This window comes from Acomys russatus, chromosome 27, assembly GCF_903995435.1.
Source record: "Acomys russatus chromosome 27, mAcoRus1.1, whole genome shotgun sequence".
In the NCBI taxonomy this organism is placed as follows: Eukaryota; Metazoa; Chordata; class Mammalia; order Rodentia; family Muridae; genus Acomys; species Acomys russatus.
Window position 1 is genome coordinate 16,423,953 of NC_067163.1, and position 21,066 is coordinate 16,445,018.

The 21,066-nt window shown below is 43.9% G+C and overlaps 1 protein-coding gene across 1 annotated transcript; it reads right to left on the reverse strand.

Annotated features, from left to right (window-relative positions):
* Positions 1 to 246: 246 nt before the first annotated feature.
* Letm2 (leucine zipper and EF-hand containing transmembrane protein 2) lies at positions 247 to 20,000 on the reverse strand. Its single transcript, XM_051169749.1, has 11 exons — positions 19,623 to 20,000; positions 18,901 to 18,982; positions 15,660 to 16,110; positions 14,364 to 14,507; positions 10,398 to 10,535; positions 9,604 to 9,804; positions 8,388 to 8,507; positions 4,190 to 4,303; positions 2,706 to 2,798; positions 1,537 to 1,611; positions 247 to 684 (listed from the first exon to the last, which is right to left on the reverse strand). Exons 2-11 carry the CDS (start codon positions 18,945 to 18,947, stop codon positions 622 to 624), a joined length of 1,446 nt encoding a protein of 481 aa, XP_051025706.1. The 5' UTR covers positions 18,948 to 18,982; positions 19,623 to 20,000; the 3' UTR covers positions 247 to 621.
* Positions 20,001 to 21,066: the final 1,066 nt, after the last annotated feature.

Consider the following 21,066-nt stretch of genomic DNA (forward strand, 5'->3'; position numbering starts at 1 on the left):
CTCTGCTTCCGGAGTGCTGGAATTAAAAGTGTGTGCCACCACCATCTCTGCCTAGCTTTTTTTTTTTAAAGATTCATTTTTATGTGTATGAGTGTTTCATATGCATGTATGTATGTATACCACATGCATGACTGTACTCACGAGGTTCAGACGAGGGCGCTGGATTCTATAGAATTTAGGAGATTGCGGTAGGAGGGAGGGCGCAAAAAATTCAAAGCTACCCTGGGCAATTCAGACCTTACCTTGAAAATCAGAAAAAGTTAAAGGATGAGGGATGCAGTTCCTGTCTAGGAACCACGGGTCCCTGAGCTCGGTCCCCAGTGCTGGCCCCCTCCCAAAAAGCACACAGGAAGCCATTCAAAGACAACATGGTGGGGGTGGCTTTACGCAACATTTAGTAAGATGACACAATTAGACAGTACAGATAGACTGCAATTAAGCTTCTCTAAATGGCCTGAACTTGGTGTCACTGCTTGCATCTCTGGAATGGTCATGAGGCCTCCAACGACTTAATGGCTGATCCTTTATCTCAAGCCAGACATGCTCAGCTAGAATTCCGTCATGGACGCCACTGCTGAGGGGCAGTGACTGCAGAGAATGAGCTCCAGCCTCAAGGGCTCCTTAGGCTCCTTTTGAATTAGCCTTGCTGTTCTGTGAAGTCTTCTGGGACTTGGCCTGGAGGACCTAAGCAGAAGGCAGGACTTTAGGCTTTGGTCACAAGCAGCTGAAATTCTTCAGGCATCCCCTTTTACCTTCTCAGCGGCCCATGCCTGTGATCCCCGCATGACTGTAAGCCCTGCCCCAAGGCTGGCGAGGTGGGAGAACTGGCCTGAGATCCAGGAAAGCCTGAACTACAGAATGAACAAACACTTTCCACCCCCCAACCCTCCCCAAAGAAAAGCAATTAGTGTGGCCAAGAAATCAGATGCGTGTCAATTGCTTTGGTAAGAAAGGTGAAGACACAGAAGCACGAGGCTTGGGCTTGATTTCTGAATGCCTCCCCAGCCCCAGGCTCACAGACCGTCCTACAGCAGGCCTGTCACACACGATTCTCTTCCTACTGCTTGCTTGTGCCATGCTTTCCCCCCCAAGCTACTTCACCCAAATGGGAGAAGTGGGCACGGACATTCCTTATTTACATGTATTTTTCTAAAACTTTAATTGCTTTCCTGCTAGTATTTCCTGACATCAGAAGCCTGTGTAAACTACCTAACATGTGGGAACTATTTGCATTTAGCACTTAAAAAAAAAAAAAAAAAAAGAATCTGCCTATACTGTAATTAGCTTATAGACTTCATATGCGTAGGTCTGTTCCACCATTATGGTTAGGGGTGTGTGTCTGTGTGTTTTCTTCTACTTTTGGATAAATGAGGTAAAAAGATAGCAGTTATGGGATGACTAGAGTCCAGCCTGCAACTTCCTGTTTTGGATGACAGGAAGAACTGCGCAGTGTTTTGTGGTGCCTGTGATTCTGGTGTCTTGGGGCCCTTACAGATAACTGGGGGAGAGAGAGCGGTTTCTCTGTGGATTACTTACTGCTTCTTTGGAGATATCTGATGGCGGTGTTATGTGTGATGATGGTCCCGAGGGCAGTTGTATAAATTCTTCGTCCTTAAAATATTAGAACTGAGAGACATTAGTGACTTAAACCAGCACATACTAGGGTCTACCATGAACACTAGGAACTTGCAACAACTACTTTATACTATGTAGGGTTTAAAAAATAAAATCTAAGAATTACATGTAATCAAAATGTTGATTTAAAACATTATTTTTGGCAGTGCTGAGGATGGAAGCTGTGGCTTCACATTTTCAACAAGCCCTTAACCAATGAGCTACATGTCCATCCCTGTAGGTTGAACATTTTTAGAATAGTAATAGATGTTCTTTATTACCAAGTAGTACTGCATTGAATACAGCAAATTCTGTTTCATTGGGAGGATTAGAAATACAAGAACTAAGCCGGGTGTGGTGGCGCACGCCTTTAATCCCAGCACTCAGGAAGCAGAGGGGGTGGATCATTGTGAGTTCGAGGCCAGCCTGGTCTACAAAGTGAGTCCAGGACAGCCAAGACTACACAGAGAAATCCTGTCTCGAAAAGAAAAAGAAATACAAGAACTAGCCAGGTGTGGTGGCGCACACTCTTAATCCCAGCACTCAGGAGGCAGGCAGATCTCTGTGAGTTTGAGGCCAGCCTGGTCTACAGCCAGGGATACACAGAGACATGTTGTCTCAAAGAACCAAAAGTAAATCAACAAACAAACAAACAAAACAAAGAAAAGGAAAGAAAAAGAAAAAAGGAATGCAGAGAATTGGCTGGGGGTGTGTGCCTGTCATCTTAGCACTTGGGAGGCTGAGGCAGGAGATTCAGAACCTGAGTCTAGCCTGACCTACACAGTCAGCTCTTGTTTTGAGGAAAAGAAAGTCAATATTGAAAAACATTTATTTTGGGCTAGAGAGATGGCTTAGAGGTTAAGAGCAGAGCACTAACTGCTCTTCTAAAGGTCCTAAGTTCAATTCCCGGCAATCACATGGTGGCTCACAACCATCTATAATGTGATCTGATGCCCTCTTCTGGTGGGTAGGCACATATGCTGGCAGAAAATTATATACACAATAAAATAAATCATTAAAAAATTTTTTTAAAAAGAAAGAAAAACTTTTTTTTTTTTTCAGCTTAATCAAGTAGGAAGAAAGTAACTAACCTTAGTTCCCTTTAGTTGAGGTGCAGGGTCTGAGACATTCTCTGGTGACTCAGGGGGAGTAGATGACACCATGACAAGTTTGGTCTTTGGAGCCTGGGGAAACATTATGAAAGTGTAAACTGTCCTGCTCAGAAGTTCTTGTAAGAGAATGTGTGCCTTTAAGCAACCTGCCTTCCTCTGTCTGTCTGTCTGTCTGTCTCTCTCTCTCTCTCTCTCTGTCTCTGTCTCTGTCTCTCTCCTCTCTCTTTCTGTCTCTCTCCCCCACCCCTCTGTCTGTGTGTCTGTGTGTGTAGATCTGCCTGGCCTAGAACTCACCCCTACTGGGATTAAAGGTGTGTGCCTGATTCCATCTTTCTCTGTGTTCTTGTTTTGAGATGCATTTTACTGTGAAGGTTGGCCTGGAACTTGCTATATAAACCAGGCTGGTTTTGAACTCATAGAGATCCTCTGCCTCTGTGGCGCTGAGATTAAAGGCATGTGCCACCATGTCTTGTAGACTTCCCTGGGTTACATGGAATATGCTCCTGCAATAACAAGTTGGCATTTGAATTCTGAGTTACCCTATATACAAAAGTTGCACACTATTTAGATTCTAGGATTTAAAATATTTAGTTCTAGGCCAGTTAGGGCTATATAGTGAGACCCTGTCTTAAAACAAAAACAAAAACAAGCAAGCAAACAAAAAAACCCAGGCACAGTGGCCCATGCCTTCAATCCCAGCACTTAAGAGCACTTAGTCAGAGGATCTCTGTGTCAAGACCAACCTGGTCTACATAGTGAGCTCAGGGCTAATCAGGGCTTCAAAGTGACATACAAACCAAAACAAACAAAACCCAAAGTCCTGGGGCTGGAGAGATGGCTCAGAGGTTAAGAGCACTGACTGCTCTTCCAGAGGTCCTGAGTTCAATTCCCAGCAACCACATGGTGACTCACAACCATCTATAATGTGATCCGATGCTGTCTTATGGCCTGCAGGTGTACATGCAGACAGAGCACTGTATACATAATAAATATATAATAAATCTTTAATAAATAAATAAAAGCCAGGCAGTGATGGTATGCACACTTAATCACTCAGGAAGCAGAGGCAGGCAGATCTCTGAGTTCACGTCCAGCCTGATTGGTCCACAGAGAGAGTTCTAGACAGAGAGAAACTCTATCTTGAAAAACCAACCAACCAAACAAACGAACGAAAAACATAGAGGTAAAAGACAAAACAAACGATGAGTTGAGTGAAGGGAGAGAAAAGTTAACATTCTAAATTAGCCCTTACTTGCTTTAGAATTTATAGAAATCTGAACAAATGAAATGGGGAAGAAAAGGGACCATTAGCTTAAAAGGAAGACTACAAGGGCCGCTACTGAAGAATACTAGATGTTAAAGCCAGCGAGCCTTAAGTTCCCGAAGCCCCCTGCTCTGACTGGGAGACCTTGGTGGCGAGGCCTGTCGTGATGGGGATCAAGGCTCTGCATCGATTCACTCACCTCTATACTCGGCGGCAGTTCAATAGGCTTGGGCTTCACATCGATCAGGTAGAAGGTACGTGACAGGAGCAAAAGAGAAGGAGGGACATTTTCCTTCAAGTGGAGGTCCAGCCACTAAAGGATGAAAAGTGACAAAACACGGAGTCACAGGCTGCTGTAGCCAGAGGGCGCTTGTGGTCATCTATTGCTGCCTTCCCTTGCAGCTGGTCTCAAAGCACACTGATCACCTGTGGCACACTGATGAAAACACCAAGCAGGGCTTTGTGGCTCACACCTTTAACCCCAGCACTCAGGAGGCAGAGGCAGGCAGATCTCTGTGAGTCCAGGACAGCCAAGGCTACACAGAAAAACCCTTTTCAAAACAAACAAACAAACAAACAAACAAACAGACAGACAGACAAAAAGCCTACCAGTCTCTTGGCTTCTAGCCCAGGGCAAGTACCTCTCCATCCAATTATGGATCCAAATAGCTAAGTGTCTTCTCTTAGCAAAAAGTAGATGGTGTGATAGGATAAGGCAGAAGCCGAGTGCATGCCTGTACGCTAGACTTTTGAGGCTGGTTCAGGATGTTGATGAACTCAAGGCCAACCTGGGCTCCATGGTGAGATCGTGTCTCAAAATAATAAACAGCCTTATTAACCAAAGAAGTCAACATTAGACTGAAGTCGTATAAGTTGTAAAGCATCAAACTAGCCACATGTTTTGTTTGTTGTTGTTTATTTTATTTTTGCTATGCAGTCCAGGCCTCTCACTTGCAGTCTCCTTGTCCCAAGACTCCTAAGTGCTGGGACTGCAGGCATGTGCCACTATGTCACAATTGTTTTGTAAAACCAATACACAATGAGTGACACATACTGTTTTGTAGTGTGTGTGTGTGTGTGTGTGTGTGTGTGTGTGTGTGTGTGTGTGTGTGTGATGCATAAGTCTGAGTGTCAGGCTTTTGAGACAAGTGCTTTTTTTTTTTTTTTTTTTTTGGTTTTTCGAGACAGGGTTTCTCTGTGTAGCCTTGGCCATCCTGGACTCACTTTGTAGACCAGGCTGGCCTCGAACTCACAGCAGTCCACCTGCCTCTGCCTCCCAAGTGCTGGAACTAAAGGCGTGCGCCACCACGCCCGGCTGAGACAAGTGCTTTTTATCCTCACTGAAATACCCTAAAATTGATGTAGTACTACCCCTTTAAATGCCTGGCTATGTTTCCATTGTATAAAAATGGCGTATTTTACCTGATAATCCTGTTAAAGATCTTTGGAATAATTCGAATCATTAAAAACGGTGCTGCTAGGGTAAGCACGGTGGTAAACACCTTTAAACTCAGCACTCAGGAAGGTGAGGCAGGTTAGATCTCTGAGCTCAAGGACAGCTGGACCCACATAGTGAGATCTGTCCCTAAACAAACAGACCAGAATACAACAAGCTAGAAGATGGGTGCAGCAGAGGTGGCTCAGAGGTTAGGAGTGTGTACTCTTCTTGCAGAGCGCCTGGGCTCAATTCTAGCACCCATCTCAGGCGGCTCACAGCTGTCTCTAATTCTAGGTGGCTATCATACGCTTCTGGGCTCCATGTTTTCTGTTGTTATTCAGGACAGGGTCTGACCTCCTCTATGACCCAGCCGGGCCTTGAATTCTTGGTGAAGCTCCTAACTCAACTTCCTGACTGCTAGGATGACAGATATCAGCTACCAAGCTAGGCAGTGTATGTGTCTTTATATTTTGAAATGTGGTTTGTCTCTATGGAACTTTCTCTCTCTCTCTCTCTCTCTCTCTCTCTCTCTCTCTCTCTCTCTCTCTCTCTCTCTCTCTCCAAGACAAGGGTTTCTCTGTGTAGTGTTGACTGTCCAGGACTCACTTTGTAGACCAGTCTGGCCTCGAACTCACAGAGATCTGCCTGCCTCTGCCTCTTGAGTGCTGGGATTACAGGCATGTGCCACCATGCCTGGCAGAGCTTTTATTTTTTAACTAGCAATGTCCATGCAAAGTCTGAACTTTGCTAATATACAAATGTGGCATGTCTTTGTTTTCACTTATCTTATGAGTAAGGTTAAAAATATCTTTTTTTTTTTGAGACAAGTTCTCACTCTGAAGTCCATGCTGTCCTAAAACTTACTATACAGACCAAACTGGTCTCCACTCATGGCAATCCTTCTGCCTCCGTCTCCTAACCACTGGAATTACCCTCTATAAATGTACATTTTCCTTATAGCTAGTGAAATGTGTAAGAGGGGAATTGCTATCTGACATGGTTTGCAAGTGACAACACTGGCTCCTGTCCCCAGATAAGCTTTACATGATACAGTAGTTTTTACGTTGATACATCAAGAAGCTAACAGGAGCTCTTCCATGGTTTTAAAATGTGCTGCTACTGTTAGGGTACAAGTGTGCTCTCTGATTGGGGCTGCCAGCACCTACTACCAAAGCCAGCTCTGTGTGCTGATTTAGAACACAAGAGGAAAAGTGGCCAGGGTGGGCTCCTAGACTAGATATGGTCTCTACACAGAGACAACAATGCTAGTCCTTTGTATGAGAATTGCTGCTAAAAAACCTTACTTTGGCTGGGCGTCGTGGCGCACGCCTTTAATCCCAGCACTCGGGAGGCAGAGGCAGGCGGATTGCTGTGAATTTGAGGCCAGCCTGGTCTACAAAGTGAGTCCAGGATGGCCAAGGCTACACAAAGAAACCCTGTCTCGAAAAACAAAACAAAACAAAACAAAACAAAACAAAAGAAAACAAAACAAAAAAACCAACCAACCAAACAAACAAAAACCTAACTTTGGTGTAAGAAATTCCAAGTTGGCCCCAAGATCTACCATATAGGCACACCTCCCGGTTATTTAAACAGTCTAGGTCAGTGGTTATCAACTGTGGGTAATGACCTCTTTGGGGGTTGAATGACCCTTTCACAAGGGTCGCCTAAGACTATCGGAAAACAGATATTTGCATTACAACTCATAACAGCTGCGAAATTACAGTTCTGAAGTAGCAGTGAAATTAATTCTGTGATTGGGGGTCTGCACAAGATAAAGAGCATGAGGAAGGCTGAGAGCACTGACCTACATGCTTTAGGAAGGGATTTTACAGATGGCATTGAGATCCCAAGTCAGTCAACCCTGAGATACGACCCAGCTGGGCTTCACCTAATCGTAGGACCTGGAGGTCGCAAACCGGAAGTTCAAGATCGGAAGCGTGAGGGGGGTCTGGCACATGGCCGACTTAGCACATGGCAGAAGCAGGCAAGCGGTGACTAATATAGGTGGCTGTTGGAGTGAGAGCAGGTGGGCCGGCAGCCAGTGGGGAAACAGGAACTTCTTCCTTCCTACAGCTGCAGGGAACTCCGCTCAGCCAACAAACTGAAGGCATTTGGGAGTGGATTATTCCCGTCAGAGACTCCAGAAAGGAATACAGCCTGCACTTGTGACCTCTGGGACTGTGAGCCACTATGGCTGCCACCGTGATCATTTATAATCATGGTCATTTGTAATAGCACTATAGAAAACTGTGGTTGCCTGTCTCTGTCCAAGGGGAAAACAGATGAACCTCTTCAAGCTATGCTTAACTGCTTCCCGAAATAAAGGCAAATTATTTATGGTGGCTTGGATATTTGGACCTTAAAGTTCCCCCAAGATCCATGTGTTGAAGGCATATTCAGAGCCTGTTGTGCTAATGGGAACTGTGGAACTTTTAGGAGGTGAGGCCTAGTGGGAAGAAGTCAGACCACTGAAGGGAATTTTAGGACTTTGTCTCCTTTTTCTTTGCCTTTCTAAGAAAAAACAACAAACAAACAAACAAACAAAAACAAAACAAAACAAAACAAAACAAAAAAACAAACCAAGGTCTCAATTTGTAGTCCAAGCTGGCCTGGAACACACTGTGCAGACCAGGCTGGCCTCAAACTCACAGCTCTGCTTGCCTCTGTCTCCCAAGTGTTGCGATTAAAGGTGTGCTTGTCCTTCTTTGCTTGCTGGCCACCATAAAATGAACAAGACTTCTCTGCTGTGCAAGGTAGACTGTGCTAGCACAGGACCAGAGCACTGGGACCAAGCAGCCATCAGCTGAAAGCATGTACACCATCTCCCCTTCTTCAGGTATATTTTGTCACAGCAGCAGGAAGCTGACTAATACGACTTGCAGAGGAGAAAGCACCACATGAGGTTTGTGAGTTGCAGGAAGAGAGTCTCAGCGAGGAGGGTTGGAGTGCTGCTTGCCTCTGTGAGCTGCTGACACAGTTGTTCCTCGGTGAGGCCTAGTGATCTCATCCCTCGGGCCCGGCACGCAGACTGGAGTTCTGACACACTCAAAGCCTTCACCCCTTCTTTGGCAATTATCTGCAACAAGTGTAAGGAACAGTGCTAAATCTTTGGATTTCAATTTTACTTAATCCCCACATTCCAGAAAAATCGATAGAACCCCTGATCTATCTGATGCTTTGGCCCCCTGTCCCCTGCACTGATGGCTGCAAACTGGCAACTGAGATGCAAGGTCACTGCTACAGGACAGCAATAAAAGACAGATATATAACTGCCCCCAGCATTTTATCAGTGAGACATTTCCTGTCCTGGTTTGGATTTTTGTCTGGTTGTAACATCTACTTTTCCTTTTTCATTTTTAGGGCTTGTTAGAAAAAAGCCTATGTAATGAAAAGCTTCTCAATATAATTTATCACATGTCTCAATGCTGTTTCCCTCTCACCACCCCGAATGGCCTGAGTTCTCTGGTCCATAGGATCCCCCAATAAGTAACAATTTCTGCATGGTGTGACACAAAACTATAGCTCTCCTGGGATCGGTACTGTTCATACCAAACTTCTGAAAGCAACACCCAAAATCTAAATAGGACTGATGTGCTCATGTCTTCCCTGTTTGAGGAAACCTGCTTCCCACAGCAGAATACTACAGCAGCTGGTTTAGACTCAGGAACCAGTCTCTCCGTGTTTTAAAGGAACATAATTAGTAGTACTAGCCCAAATGATGCCCTCTGCTAGATGGCTAGACCTTGGGTTTCCTCCTAGCACTGTGCTTCGCCACCTTCTTACCAGACCAATCACCCAGCAGAATATTTACTTTGGCACCAGTTCCTCTGTAGGAAAACACAGGTGTGTGTGTGTGTGTATTAAAGAGATGGGGCAGGGGTGTGCTGCCAAGAACCCACTGAACCAATATTTCCTTCCCAGCAGGTCCTAACTACTGTAGATTAGTCCCAGCTAATACATCCAGATTACTGGCTGTTTACAATGGCCTTCTCAAGAAAATAGATCCTGATACAAGCAAATTCTGAAATGAGTAGTGAAAGCTGAAGTTGTCCGAATGGTTTTTTAAGCCATTCATTTTGCAAGAATGACTCTATGACAGACAGAAAATCATGCGCTTCACCGAGGAGCCCTCCGATGCCTCCTGGATCCGGTTGCTGTGGTTAGGTTCTTACCTCATCATCTGCTTTTATAGACTTAAGTGTCATCAGGAGCTGAAAGCGGAGCAAGTTGTTTGTTCCGAAGGTCTGAAGTTCCAGCAGCTTGCACAGGGCCACCAGCTGGGGTCGATCTAAGTGTTCTAGGGCTAACTGGTCCTCGAAGAGTTTGGAAAAGCCAACTATCTCCTTAGTGCTGGGCCTGTGGCCTGTTTGGACCTATGCAGTGGGACAGAAGCTGATTAAAATGTGTTTCTTCCTTAACATAAACCTAACAGACTATTTGAAAGAGACGTCAAGTCAGAAACTTTATGTGTGCCTTGTATGCATACTGGGGTCAATGCCAAGTCCAATAACCATTCTTCTCCCCACAAAATAGCTTTCTAAAATCAAACCTAGTCACTAGAAAAATCAGGATTATTTCAGTTGGTACTCATCTTTCTTTTTTCTTTTTTTAATGTATGTATTATGTATGTATCTGAGTGCTCTACTTGCATGTACACCTGCCTGCCAGAAGAGAGCATCAGATCCCAATGTAGATGGTTGTGAGCCACCATGTGGGTGCTGGGAATTGAACTCGGGAACTCTGGAAGAGCAGACAGTGCTCTTAACCTCTGAGCATATCTTCAACCCCCTCATCTTTGTTTTCAAGGTGATTACTTTAGGGTAGATTTTTTTTAAACTACTCTAAATGTTTAAATGTTGTATATTTATAATTTAGATATGTGGCATTTCAAATATTCTGAACAATCTGGATGGTTCATGATAAAACTCCAGGCCAGAACTCGCTAGCCTAGGATGAGCCTTGACACCTGTTTTACATAGGAAGAAAGCTCTGTCGATGCGTCTCCCAACTTGGCTCGGTTTCTCTTCACCATTTCTTTTATTGTTTCTTGTAGGAATTTTGCTAGTTCCAATTTGGCAGCCATCTTCTTTTTCTGCTTTTCTTCCTTAATAAAAGAGGAAAAAATTAATCATAGCAGCAGGCTACTAATAAGGAAAATACCTCCACCTTGCTGTTGTACATTCCCATAACACATATTGCAGTAACACCGTTAGCAGACAGGTCTGATTAAGTATTCATAAGAAGCAGACCATTGGAAAGGAGCTCCTCTTGAACTTACCTCCTTTGTCTTGCATTTACTCCTCATCAATACCATGATGACAAACCTATCAACCTCACCTAGGCTGCTATTAAGCCAATCTCTGGTACACAGTCCTAGATTTGCTCTACAAACAGTACTCAGGAACTAACTCTATGTTGGTCAGGCTTACAGCTTAAATAGAAAAGATATAATTATGGAGCTGGAGAGAAGGCTTAGAGGTTAAGAGCAGTGACTATTCTTCCAGAGGCCCTGAGTTCAATTCCCAGCAACCACATGGTGGCTCACAACCATTTATAATGTGATCTGATGCCCTCTTCTGGTGTGTCTATATATACAGATAGAATATTATATACATAATAAATAATCTTTTTTATAAAAAGAGAATATATAATTATAAAATTGTGTTTTATGCACAATAATAGATTTGAAAAATCACTATATAGAAAATAATTAAATATCCATTCTTTGTTTTGAGACAGGGTTTCTCTATAGATCCCTGGTTGTTCTAGAACTTATGTACTCCAGGATGACCTCAAACTAAAGATCCACCTGCCCCTGCCTCCTGAGTGTTGAAATTAAAGATGTGTACCACCACTCTGATTTAATGTACATTTTTTCCCCCTGAGACTGGGTTTCTTTGTGTAGCCTTGGCTGTCCTGGACTCACTTTGTAGACCAGGTTGGTCTCGAACTCTCAGAGATCCGCTTGCCTCTGCCTCCTGAGTGCTGGGATTAAAGGCGTGCACTACCACGCCCGGCCTTAATGTACATTATTTTTTTTTAAAGATTTATTTATTTATTATTATGTATACAGTGTTCTGCCTGCATGTACAGCTGCAGGCCAGAAGAGGGCATCAGATCACATTACAGATGGTTGTGAACCACCATGTGGTTGCTGGGAATTGAACTCAGGACCTTTGGAAGAGCAGGCGGTACTCTTATCCACTGAGCCACCTCTCCAGCCCCTTAATGTACATTCTTAAGACACTGTTGACCAGTAGTTACTAATTCTCATCCACTGTCAGAAATACAGTGGTAGAATTTTGGAATAATCATGGTCAAAAGGCTGGGTACAAGGTAGAGAGAAGCAGATACAGTTAAGTCTCCATCTTAACTGGACAGTTAAGTTCAATTAAGCAGGAATAATTAAGCCCCCAGTCCCTCTTCTTCCTGGATTCAAGAACATTTTCATTGGAATGCTGTCAGTTCTTTCTGGATCCTGACTATTTTAAATGTAGGCAAATTAAGGCCTGTAATTCTAGCAGCTTGCAGAGAGCATCCATTGAGAGTTTAAATAAATTAAACCATCTCTAGGCAGTTAAAGATTATAATTTGATTTTCCACTTTAATCTCAAATGTAGGCCTAGGGTGATAGCTCACTGGCAGAATGCTTACCAAGCATGCAGGAGGCCTTCAATTCTATTCCTAATATGACTAAAAAAAAAAAAAAAAAAAAAAAGAAGCTAGGTGGCTAGGTGTGGTGGCACACACCTTTAATCCCAGCACTCAGGAGGCAGAGGTAGGCAGATCTCTGTGAGTTCCAGGCCAGCCAGGGCTATGTAGAGAGACCCTGACTCAAACAAAAGATAAAAGACAAAAGGAACTTCTTCAGTCCCTTATTCTTGTTGCCAACTTCATGGTTTAGGCTCTGCTTGCTTCCTTCTCTTGGCTCTCTCCCCTTCAGTCCTCTGCCAGCAAAATTATTTTCCTAAAATATAGATCTAGTCATGCCACCCAGTCTTGCTTTAAGTTTTAGTTTTCTATTATTCACTGTCACTGAAGGTAAAGTTCAAATTCCTTTAAGTGGACAGGGCTTTCCAACCTGACACCCCTTCATCTCTCTTCGTCGGTTGAACCTTGGAGCAGCCTTCTGCTGCTAGACTTACAGACTGTGGTAACGTTTCTCCCCTCACTGAGCCTCCATTCCAAATTTCCTTCATGAAACCTTCTCTTTCTTGTGTTTTAGACAACACGGCCCAGTCTCGCTGAGAGACTTCATTGTCCCTTGGAGGGCTTTGCTTCCATTTTTATGGCATTGTCTAGTAGAGACACAGAGTATGGAGGGCAGGAGAGCTGCTTCTGTAACCTGAGTCCTTTGTGGTCACCAAGGTGCCTTCCCTAATAATCCTCATGGAACTGAAAGTCTGTTTGGCTGAATAAATCACACCTAGTGCTCACTAACCAAAGTAACGGTAGATGTTGGTTTGTTTATTTGTTTTCCAAGACAGGGTTTCTCTGTGTTAGCCTTGGCTGTCCTGGATTTGCTTTGTAGACCAGGCTGGCCTCAAACTCACAGCGATCTGTCTGCCTCTGCCTCTGGAGTGCTAGGATTAAAGACATACACCACCACACCCGGCTACATGTTTATTTTTATTTTAAATAAACTTTCAAAAAAGATTTTTACTTTACATGTACGGGTCGTTTGCCTGCATGCGTGTCTGTTCACAGGGACCAGAAGGCAATGGGTATCTTGGAGCTGTAGTTACACATGGTTGAGCCGCCACGTGAGTGCTGGAAATTGAAACTGGGTTCTCTGCAAGCTCTTAAACTCTGAGCCATCTTTTCAGCTCTTTATTATTTTTTTGGAATTCAGTATGTAGACCAGGTTGACCTTGAACTCAGAGCTCCTTTTTTCCTTTCTTCTTTCCTTCACTCCTTCTTTTTCTTTCTTTTCAGCAGTTAAAATAACTGTAGAGGCTGGGCGGTGGTGGCGCACGCCTTTAATCCCAGCACTCGGGAGGCAGAGGCAGGTAGATTACTGTGAGTTCAAGGCCAACCTGGTCTACAAAGTGAGTCCAGGACAGCCAGGGCTAAACAGAGAAACCCTGTCTCAAAACAAGACAAAACAAACAAACAAAAAAACTAAACACTTATATATCCATAAATAATTATTAAAGCTATGCCTTTTCACTGAACTTCAGTATTTACTTTTTTATGTGATGGATCCCCTGAGAGTGGAGTTATAAGTGGTAGTGAGAGGCCATGTAAAGGAACTGGAAGAAAAAAAAAAAAAAGAAGAAGCCGGGCATGGTGGCGCACGCCTTTAATCCCAGCACTCAGGAGGCAGAGGCAGGCGGATCGCTGTGAGTTCGAGGCCAGCCTGGTCTACAAAGTGAGTCCAGGACAGCCAAGGCTACACAGAGAAACCCTGTCTCGAAAAAACCAAAAGACCAAAAACAAAACAAAAAAAAACCAAAGGAACTGAAAGAGGTTCCTCTGCCAAGAGCAGTCAATTCTCTTAACCACTGGGCCATCTCTCCAGTCTCTCAAGGAAGAATCCAGTCTGAAAAGTGTGTGATTCCGATTACATGGTATTCTGGAAAAGGCAAAACTACAAAGTAAAACATCTATAGTTGCCAGACTGAAGAGAAACACAGTGGATACAAACAGGTAGAGCGCCTGTCAGTTTCAGAACAGTGAGGCCTACTCCATGTGACTCTGTGACAGTAGACAGGACAGTCCTGCGGAGGTGACAGAACTGCACACCCCAGAGGGAACCCCACAGTTAAGTGTGTGCTTCCATTAATAGTAGTGTATAATAAATTGACATAGTTACTCGGTTGTAACATGTACCACACTGGCACAAGTTGTTGCTAGCAGGGGGAACCTACAAAACTGCTCTAAAGCCAAAGTCTGTTAATTTTTTAAAGAAGAGTTTTAAAATCCTGTATACCTTTTTGGATTCACTTTCAAAAGTTGATGGCAACATGTCTGGGAAGAGCTTCAGGAACACTGGTATCAAGAATTCCATAAAAGGTACAATTATGAACACCATAAATGGAACCAAGCGGAAGACATCAGCACAAGTTCTCAACAGCTGAAGAGACAAACACACAAGCAATATTATATAGAGGACATGCCCGGACTGCTCCAGACAAGCACCACCGAAACAAAGTGTATAAAAACGAAGGTTTTCCACGGCTGAAAAGGCAGTGTTTTCTCTTCAACGTAGCTCTGTAGTAGTATCTATGGGCTGGCTATCCTCAAAGGAACCTATGACAATTGATACGTATTAATGTATCTCTTAAGGGTCCACATTTTAATAATGTAATATTAGTTAAATTTTCCTTTTTGAGATGAGGGCTATTTACTACGTTGTCCAGACTTCTCTTAAAATCCTGGGCTAACTGCTCCTCCTGTCTCAGTGTTCCCAGGTACCTATGGTTAACAATATGTTCTATTGTACTGTTTTTAAAATGTACACATATATTTAACATATTAAATATACAAATGGGGGGCTTGAGACAGTGTTTCTCCGTGTAGCCCTGACTATCCTGGACCTCACTCCTGCCTTGAATTCAGAGATCCTCCTGTGTGCTGGCATTAGTGTGTGCCACCACGGCCCAGCTAGAGCCATTGCTTAGATGCTCAGGGCCCTGCGTCCCATCCTCAACTTTGTATGAAGCTTTGGTTTTTGATCAGTATTTATAATTTCTACTTTAGGAGGGTGGGGAGTGCCCTGCATCAACCCAGCATGCTAAGAAAGTTACTTAAGGATTAAAAATATATATTTTTTTATTATTTATTTCTGTGATGTGTGTGTGTGTGTGTGTGTGTGAATATGCCCAAGGAGGTGAGAAAGATATAAGCTTCCTGAAGCTGGACTCCCAAGCAGTTGTGAGCTGTCAGCTGTGGGTGCTGGGAATTGAACTCAGGTCCTCTTCAAAAACACTATGTGCTCTTAACTACTGAGCCAGCTCTCCAGCCCCAGCTAAGAATTTTTGTTTTGTTTTGATTTGATTTATTACTTATACAGTGCTCTGCCTGTGAGTACACCTGCAGGCCAGAAGAGGGCACCAGATCTCATTATAGATGGTTGGGAGCCATCATGTGGTTGCTGGGAATTGAACTCAGGACGTTTGAAAGAGCAGCCAGCGCTCTTAACATCTCTCCAGCCCCCAGCTAAGAAATTTTAAGATGAAGTTTTAGTTCATTATCATTTCCCATTTCCAGTATGATTCTTGCCTACCCTTCGCCTCTCTCGTCTGGTTAGCACCTGTCCATGCAGCAGCCTCCAAACTATTCTGGCAGCAACTTTCGTGTCAATCCAAAGTAAATAGAATCCATTGTAATAGTATTTAAGTTCATCCATGATTTTTTGTCTCAAAGACCGCTTTTCTTCTGTAACTTCTTTCTTAGCTTCTTTGGTAGGCTGAGGGCTTGTCACCTTTGGCTTTCCTGGGATTTGCTCCAGCTGAGGTTTACCAGGGACATTGTATAGCCAGCAAGTCGATGTGTGCAGTTTTTGTATTAGTCTAGTTCGTAAGGGATGGACCTTGTTGCTTGGCAGACTGGGATAGGAGTACTTCCTGCTTCCATAGTTTTTCATATAGGTTGTACGTAAATGAGAATCTGGCAAGTGGAGAAATGCAAGTGATGGGGAATGAGAGCAGGAAGGATAGACAAAATGGTTAGGCAATCTGGAAAGAAAGGATAACATTCTTTCAGTGGGATGTATTATTACAAACTACAACAACAAAAAGATATTTTATCTAGTTAAAACAATATGCCTGTAAGCAACTAATGTTTATTAATGAATGAAATGCAAGTGTGTGTGTGTGTGTGTGTGTGTGTGTGCGCATGTGCGTGCACGCGTGTGTGCGCGCGCGTGCGTGCACGCATGTGTGTGTGTGTGTGTGTGTGTTCTCTATCATTATGCTACAAGCCCCCACCTCCAACCTGCCCCTACTCCCTCCCCAGCCAGAAATACAACTTTTTTTTTTTAACTGATGTTGAGCATATTTTTAATCCCAGGACTCAGGAGGCAGAGGCAGGCAAATCTCTGTGAGTTCGAAGTGAGCCTGATCTACAGAGTGAGTTCCAGGACAGCCAAGGGTACACAGAGAATCCCTGTCTTGAAAAACCAACCAACCAACCAACCAACCAACCAATCCGACATCGAGACAGGGTTTCTCTGTGTGGCACTGGCTGTTCTGGAACTCCTTCTGTAGAGCAGGCTGGCCTGGAATTCAGAAGTCTGCCTGCTTCTGCTTCTGCTTCTGCCTCGGCCTCCCTAGTGCTGGGATTAAAGGCATGCGCCTCTGTGCCCAGCTAAAGATTTAACTTAAAAAAAAAATTCATTTTTTATGTTATGTACATTGGTGTTTTGCCTGTATTTGTGCGGGAGTCAGATCCCCTGGAACAGGAGTTACAGACAGTTGTGAGCTGCCATTTTGGTGCTGGGAATTGAACCTGGGTCCTCTGGAAGAGCAGCCAGTGCTTTTAACCACTGAGCTGTCTCTCCAGCCCCTAATTTTTAACTTCTTAAGCAGCTGAACTGTGCTCAATCATTGAACACATTCTTATGAAAAATATTAGTAAGCCAATTCCAAAGAGTAATTTGCTATAGTAAATTACAAGTTCTGAAACGTAATTTCACTATCTAGAGGCCAGTGAGCTAGTTCAGGTGTGTAAAGGCACTTGACTTCAAACCCTGGCCAAATCCTTAGGACCCAGATGGAGGAAGGATGGATAGTGCTGACTCCTACAAGTTGTCTCCTGATCTCCAAAAGGGGGCTAGGGCATGCCCTTTTCGGTAATTAAGTAACAAAAAAATTTAAACACCATCATAGACAAAAAAATATCTATTTGAAAACTTTTTTCTGCCAGGGATGATGTTTAGTAGTATTGTCTCTAGCTAGTTTCATAAAATAGATGAAAGATCTGACTTGTGTTGTTGGGCTAGTCTATTGATAACAAATGTTTTTTGTTTATTTATTATGTATACAGTGCTCTCCCTGTATGTATACCTACACGACAGAAGAGGGCATCAGATCACATTATAGATAGTTGTGAGCCACCATGTAGTTGCTGGGAATTGAACTCAGGACCTTTGAAAGAGCTGACAGTGCTCTTAACCTCTGAGCCATCTCTCCAGCCCTGTTTTTTGTTTTGTTGTTTTGTTTTGTTTTTTGGCTTTTCGAGGCAGGGTTTCTCTGTATAGCTCTGGCTGTCTTGGGAACTCACTCTGTAGTCCAGGGACTCATAGAGAGCCACCGGCCTCTGCCTCCCATGTGCTGGGACTAAAGGCGAGCACCACCACAGTTAGCAACAAAGAATGTTTTAATGAAACAACTTCATAGTCCCTAATCACATAATATTGCTCTGTCCATGTGTCTATGGACTCTCTGAAAGTGATGAAGCACAATCCCCCTAAAATTCCTCAAAAGTATTTACAAATAAAAATTGGAATTAAGCACCCCAACCAGTAGAGTTTTTTGTTTTGTCTTTTTGTTTGGTTTTGCTTTGCTTTTTGGTTTTTCAAGACACGGTTTTCTGTGTACCAACCAATGGTTTTTATATTCTAATACTGTAGTTAAAACCAGAACATAAGACCTTAAAAATAGAACACATTCAAATAAAGACAACAGCAGGCCTGCAGCAAGTCATAGTGGTGCACACCTTTAACCCAGAACTCAGGAGGCAGAAGCAGGTAGATCTCTGTGAATTTTGAGACCACCCTGGTCTATATAGTTAGTTCTAGGACACAGTTACAAAGTGAGAGAGACCCTGTCTCAAAACAATAGCCCTCTTTCCCCTCCCCCCCCCCCAAAAGAAAGAAAGAAAAAGAAAGCTACTGACAAGGAGTTGGTTGGTTTTTGTTCTTGGCTTTTTCCCATTCTTTAATCCAATTTTTGTTTTGTTTTTCAAGACAGGATTTCTCTGTGTAATCCAATTTTGGAAACGTATCAGTATATACATTCTTTAAATGGCCAAAAGGGAAAATACACAATGAATGCAGCAAGTAGTGAGATTTGAGGAATATTTTTCTGAATACATACAAGAGACCTCAGATAGGAACATGTCCTGGGCTGAGCTTGTTCATGAGCCATTTTTCTCCTTTTTACACCTGAGGTCCTCATGTACTATCTCAATAATAGAAACGCCACTCTCAAACAGCTTGCATTCTAAAGCAGTGTAAATTTAAATAGGTTCTTCCTAAGAATGTATTTAAAACTCACCAAGGTTTTGTGTACTAAGCCAATCCTTTTGTTGTTTTCTTTTTTCTATTTCTCTTTTTGAGACAGGGCTCGGTATGTAGCCCTAGCTGGCCTTGAACTCACAAAGATCAGCCTACCTCTGCCTCCTGAGTGCCAGGACTAAAAGCATGTGTCACTACATCTGGCAGGGAGCCAATCCTTTTACAACACATATTTTCCATAAAGATGCATGAGTTCATATACATATTTGTGGGAAATTCCAAGCCTTACCTTGTCCAGAAAGTAGCTAAGAATGAATTGTAACTGTAGAAGGCCATATTTATTTTTTGTTTCAACTAACCAACACAGAGACCTAGGCAAAAGAAGTAAACAACTTAGCATTTTTAAAAGGCATCAATTAAATACCAGATTTAGGTGTTAACTAATGCAAAGAAAAAAACGTGCATATTCAAGGTGTAAAATTGCCTTCAGGTTCCTTTCCAACAGCTAACAGTATTTTCTTGGCTCTGGGTTTGAAAATGGTACTTTTGCGATCCCAACACACAAAAATGGGTTCTAAGAAGATGATCGTGAAGACGATATGGCCTCCAAAGGCTTTTTTATTTCTGGTCAATAGTGTCTAGTATCTACTGCAACTGTTAAAAGGAGAAAGACATCTTTAATTGTAACCAGAAAATACAAGTAGAAAGTAAACATCCTGGATTTAGTTCCCACCAACCTAAAAGTTCAAAAGTATTCACTAATTTCCTGTGTGAACAACGAAGACATAATGGTACCTACAAATGGCTCAAACGCAGATGGAAACGGATCCCATCCTAGTGTTATCTCCAGAACCCTTCATCTAAAACCGTTCTCCACCCGGAGCCGCTTTTTAGCTACTGGCAACAAGCCTGCTATCTCGCAATCGCCGAAGGGAGGTTCCCCGCACAACTCTTCCCCCATCCCATGGAAACTTCAACCGTAAAGCTAACACCGCGAACCGGGCTCAGCACCTTGGAAACGAGCCCCACAGCTGACGGCGCTCGCCGGTGGGGGCCGGGCCTGCTGCGGAGGCTTCCCAGCCCTGAGCTCCCGGCCACTCCCAGGCAGTCGCCCCGCCGTTTCGGGGAGCCCTACGCCCAGCGCTGCGGGGTTACCTTTGCACCCCACGCTCGCTGCACCGGTGCAAAAGGCGCCCTGGGCTCTCCGCCGGCCGCCTCGGAGGGATGTGGGGAGGACTGTTGTGGGTCGGGGATTGCTGGAGTAGGGTTAGGTACACCGTAGGGACGAATGTCGGCAGGACGCCAAAGTTTAGGGGTCAGGTGGGGGGGGGGCTGAGAGGGGGATGTCAGAGGCAGCGCGCGCCGGCTACGGGGTATCTGGAACCCCAAACCCTACCTTCCCAATTCCTCCCCGCCCCCAAGTTAGAGGGACCGGAAGCTCAGATTCCCTGGTTCCACCTCCTGCGCCTCGCCCTGTGACATCACTCTGAGTGACGATGCTACCATCCAATGAGCTTTCAAATTCTGGGAAGGGCTCGTGTCCTTCACGGTAGCCTCGCAGAAAGCAGCAAGGTCCCCGCAGGGGCCGGTGAAGTGACTTTTGGGTTGGAGTTAGTTTAGGAAGCGGCTGTACTATATAACCGAAGCTGTGTTTTTCCCCAGTCAGCCCACATTCTGAAGTCTCCTTGGCTAGCTCGAACCCTTTGAATGAAGGCTCTACCAGAGTAATATCTTGATAGTCGCCTTGGTAACCCATCTTGGAGTCACTAAGGACATCCCTTTGATGTTTCTGCTCCTCTCCCTTCTATCTCCGAAACTGTCTAGAGGTCTCGGGTTGGCGGAGGAGGTTGTGCGGTCCTCGTGGAAGAAAAGCAGCAATGAGAAAGAGGACATCTCTCTTATACAGGGCCGAAGGCTGGAATGCTGCTGAAATCTTCATACGGGATTTACATTTCACTAAAGTAATTGGTTTTTAAATATCACTTATCATTAGCTTGTGTAGAAATCTCATCATTTAAAATAGATTCTACAGTAGCTGTTAAATAAGAGGCATTGCGGGATTGAGGAGACTTCAGTTCCTCGGATGGGCAACAAAGCCATCTTTGGAAAGTAAGTTCTGAAAGCATTCTTGGCCCCATTCATTTATCCGGCTTTTAATTCAATTTCTATTGCTTGATTGATTTTTCAAGATTGTGCCTGCCTTCCCAGTGCTATGATTACAAGTGTGTACCACTACGACCAGCTTTGGCTGTTTGTTTATTTTTGTTTTTGTTTTTTGAGACAGGGTTTCAGTATGTAGGCCTGCCTGGTCTGGAACTCATGTAGTAGGCCAGGCTCGCCTTGAATTCACAGAGATGCATTTACCTGGGCCTCTAGACCGCTTGGATTTAAGCCACTATCCCTGGCTCAAGCTTTCTTCAATCTCTCTCTCTCTCTCTCTCTCTCTCTCTCTCTC

Coding starts and splice junctions, on each gene's coding strand:
- Letm2 (XM_051169749.1), bottom strand. CDS start 18,947: ATGGCCTTCTACAGTTACAATTCATTCTTAGCTACTTTCTGGACAAG. Junction 16,111..18,900: donor TTAGCTACTTTCTGGACAAG/GTAAGGCTTGGA, acceptor CTTTCTTTCCAG/ATTGCCTAACCATTTTGTCT. Junction 14,508..15,659: donor CCAGACGAGAGAGGCGAAGG/GTAGGCAAGAAT, acceptor TTGTCTCTTCAG/CTGTTGAGAACTTGTGCTGA.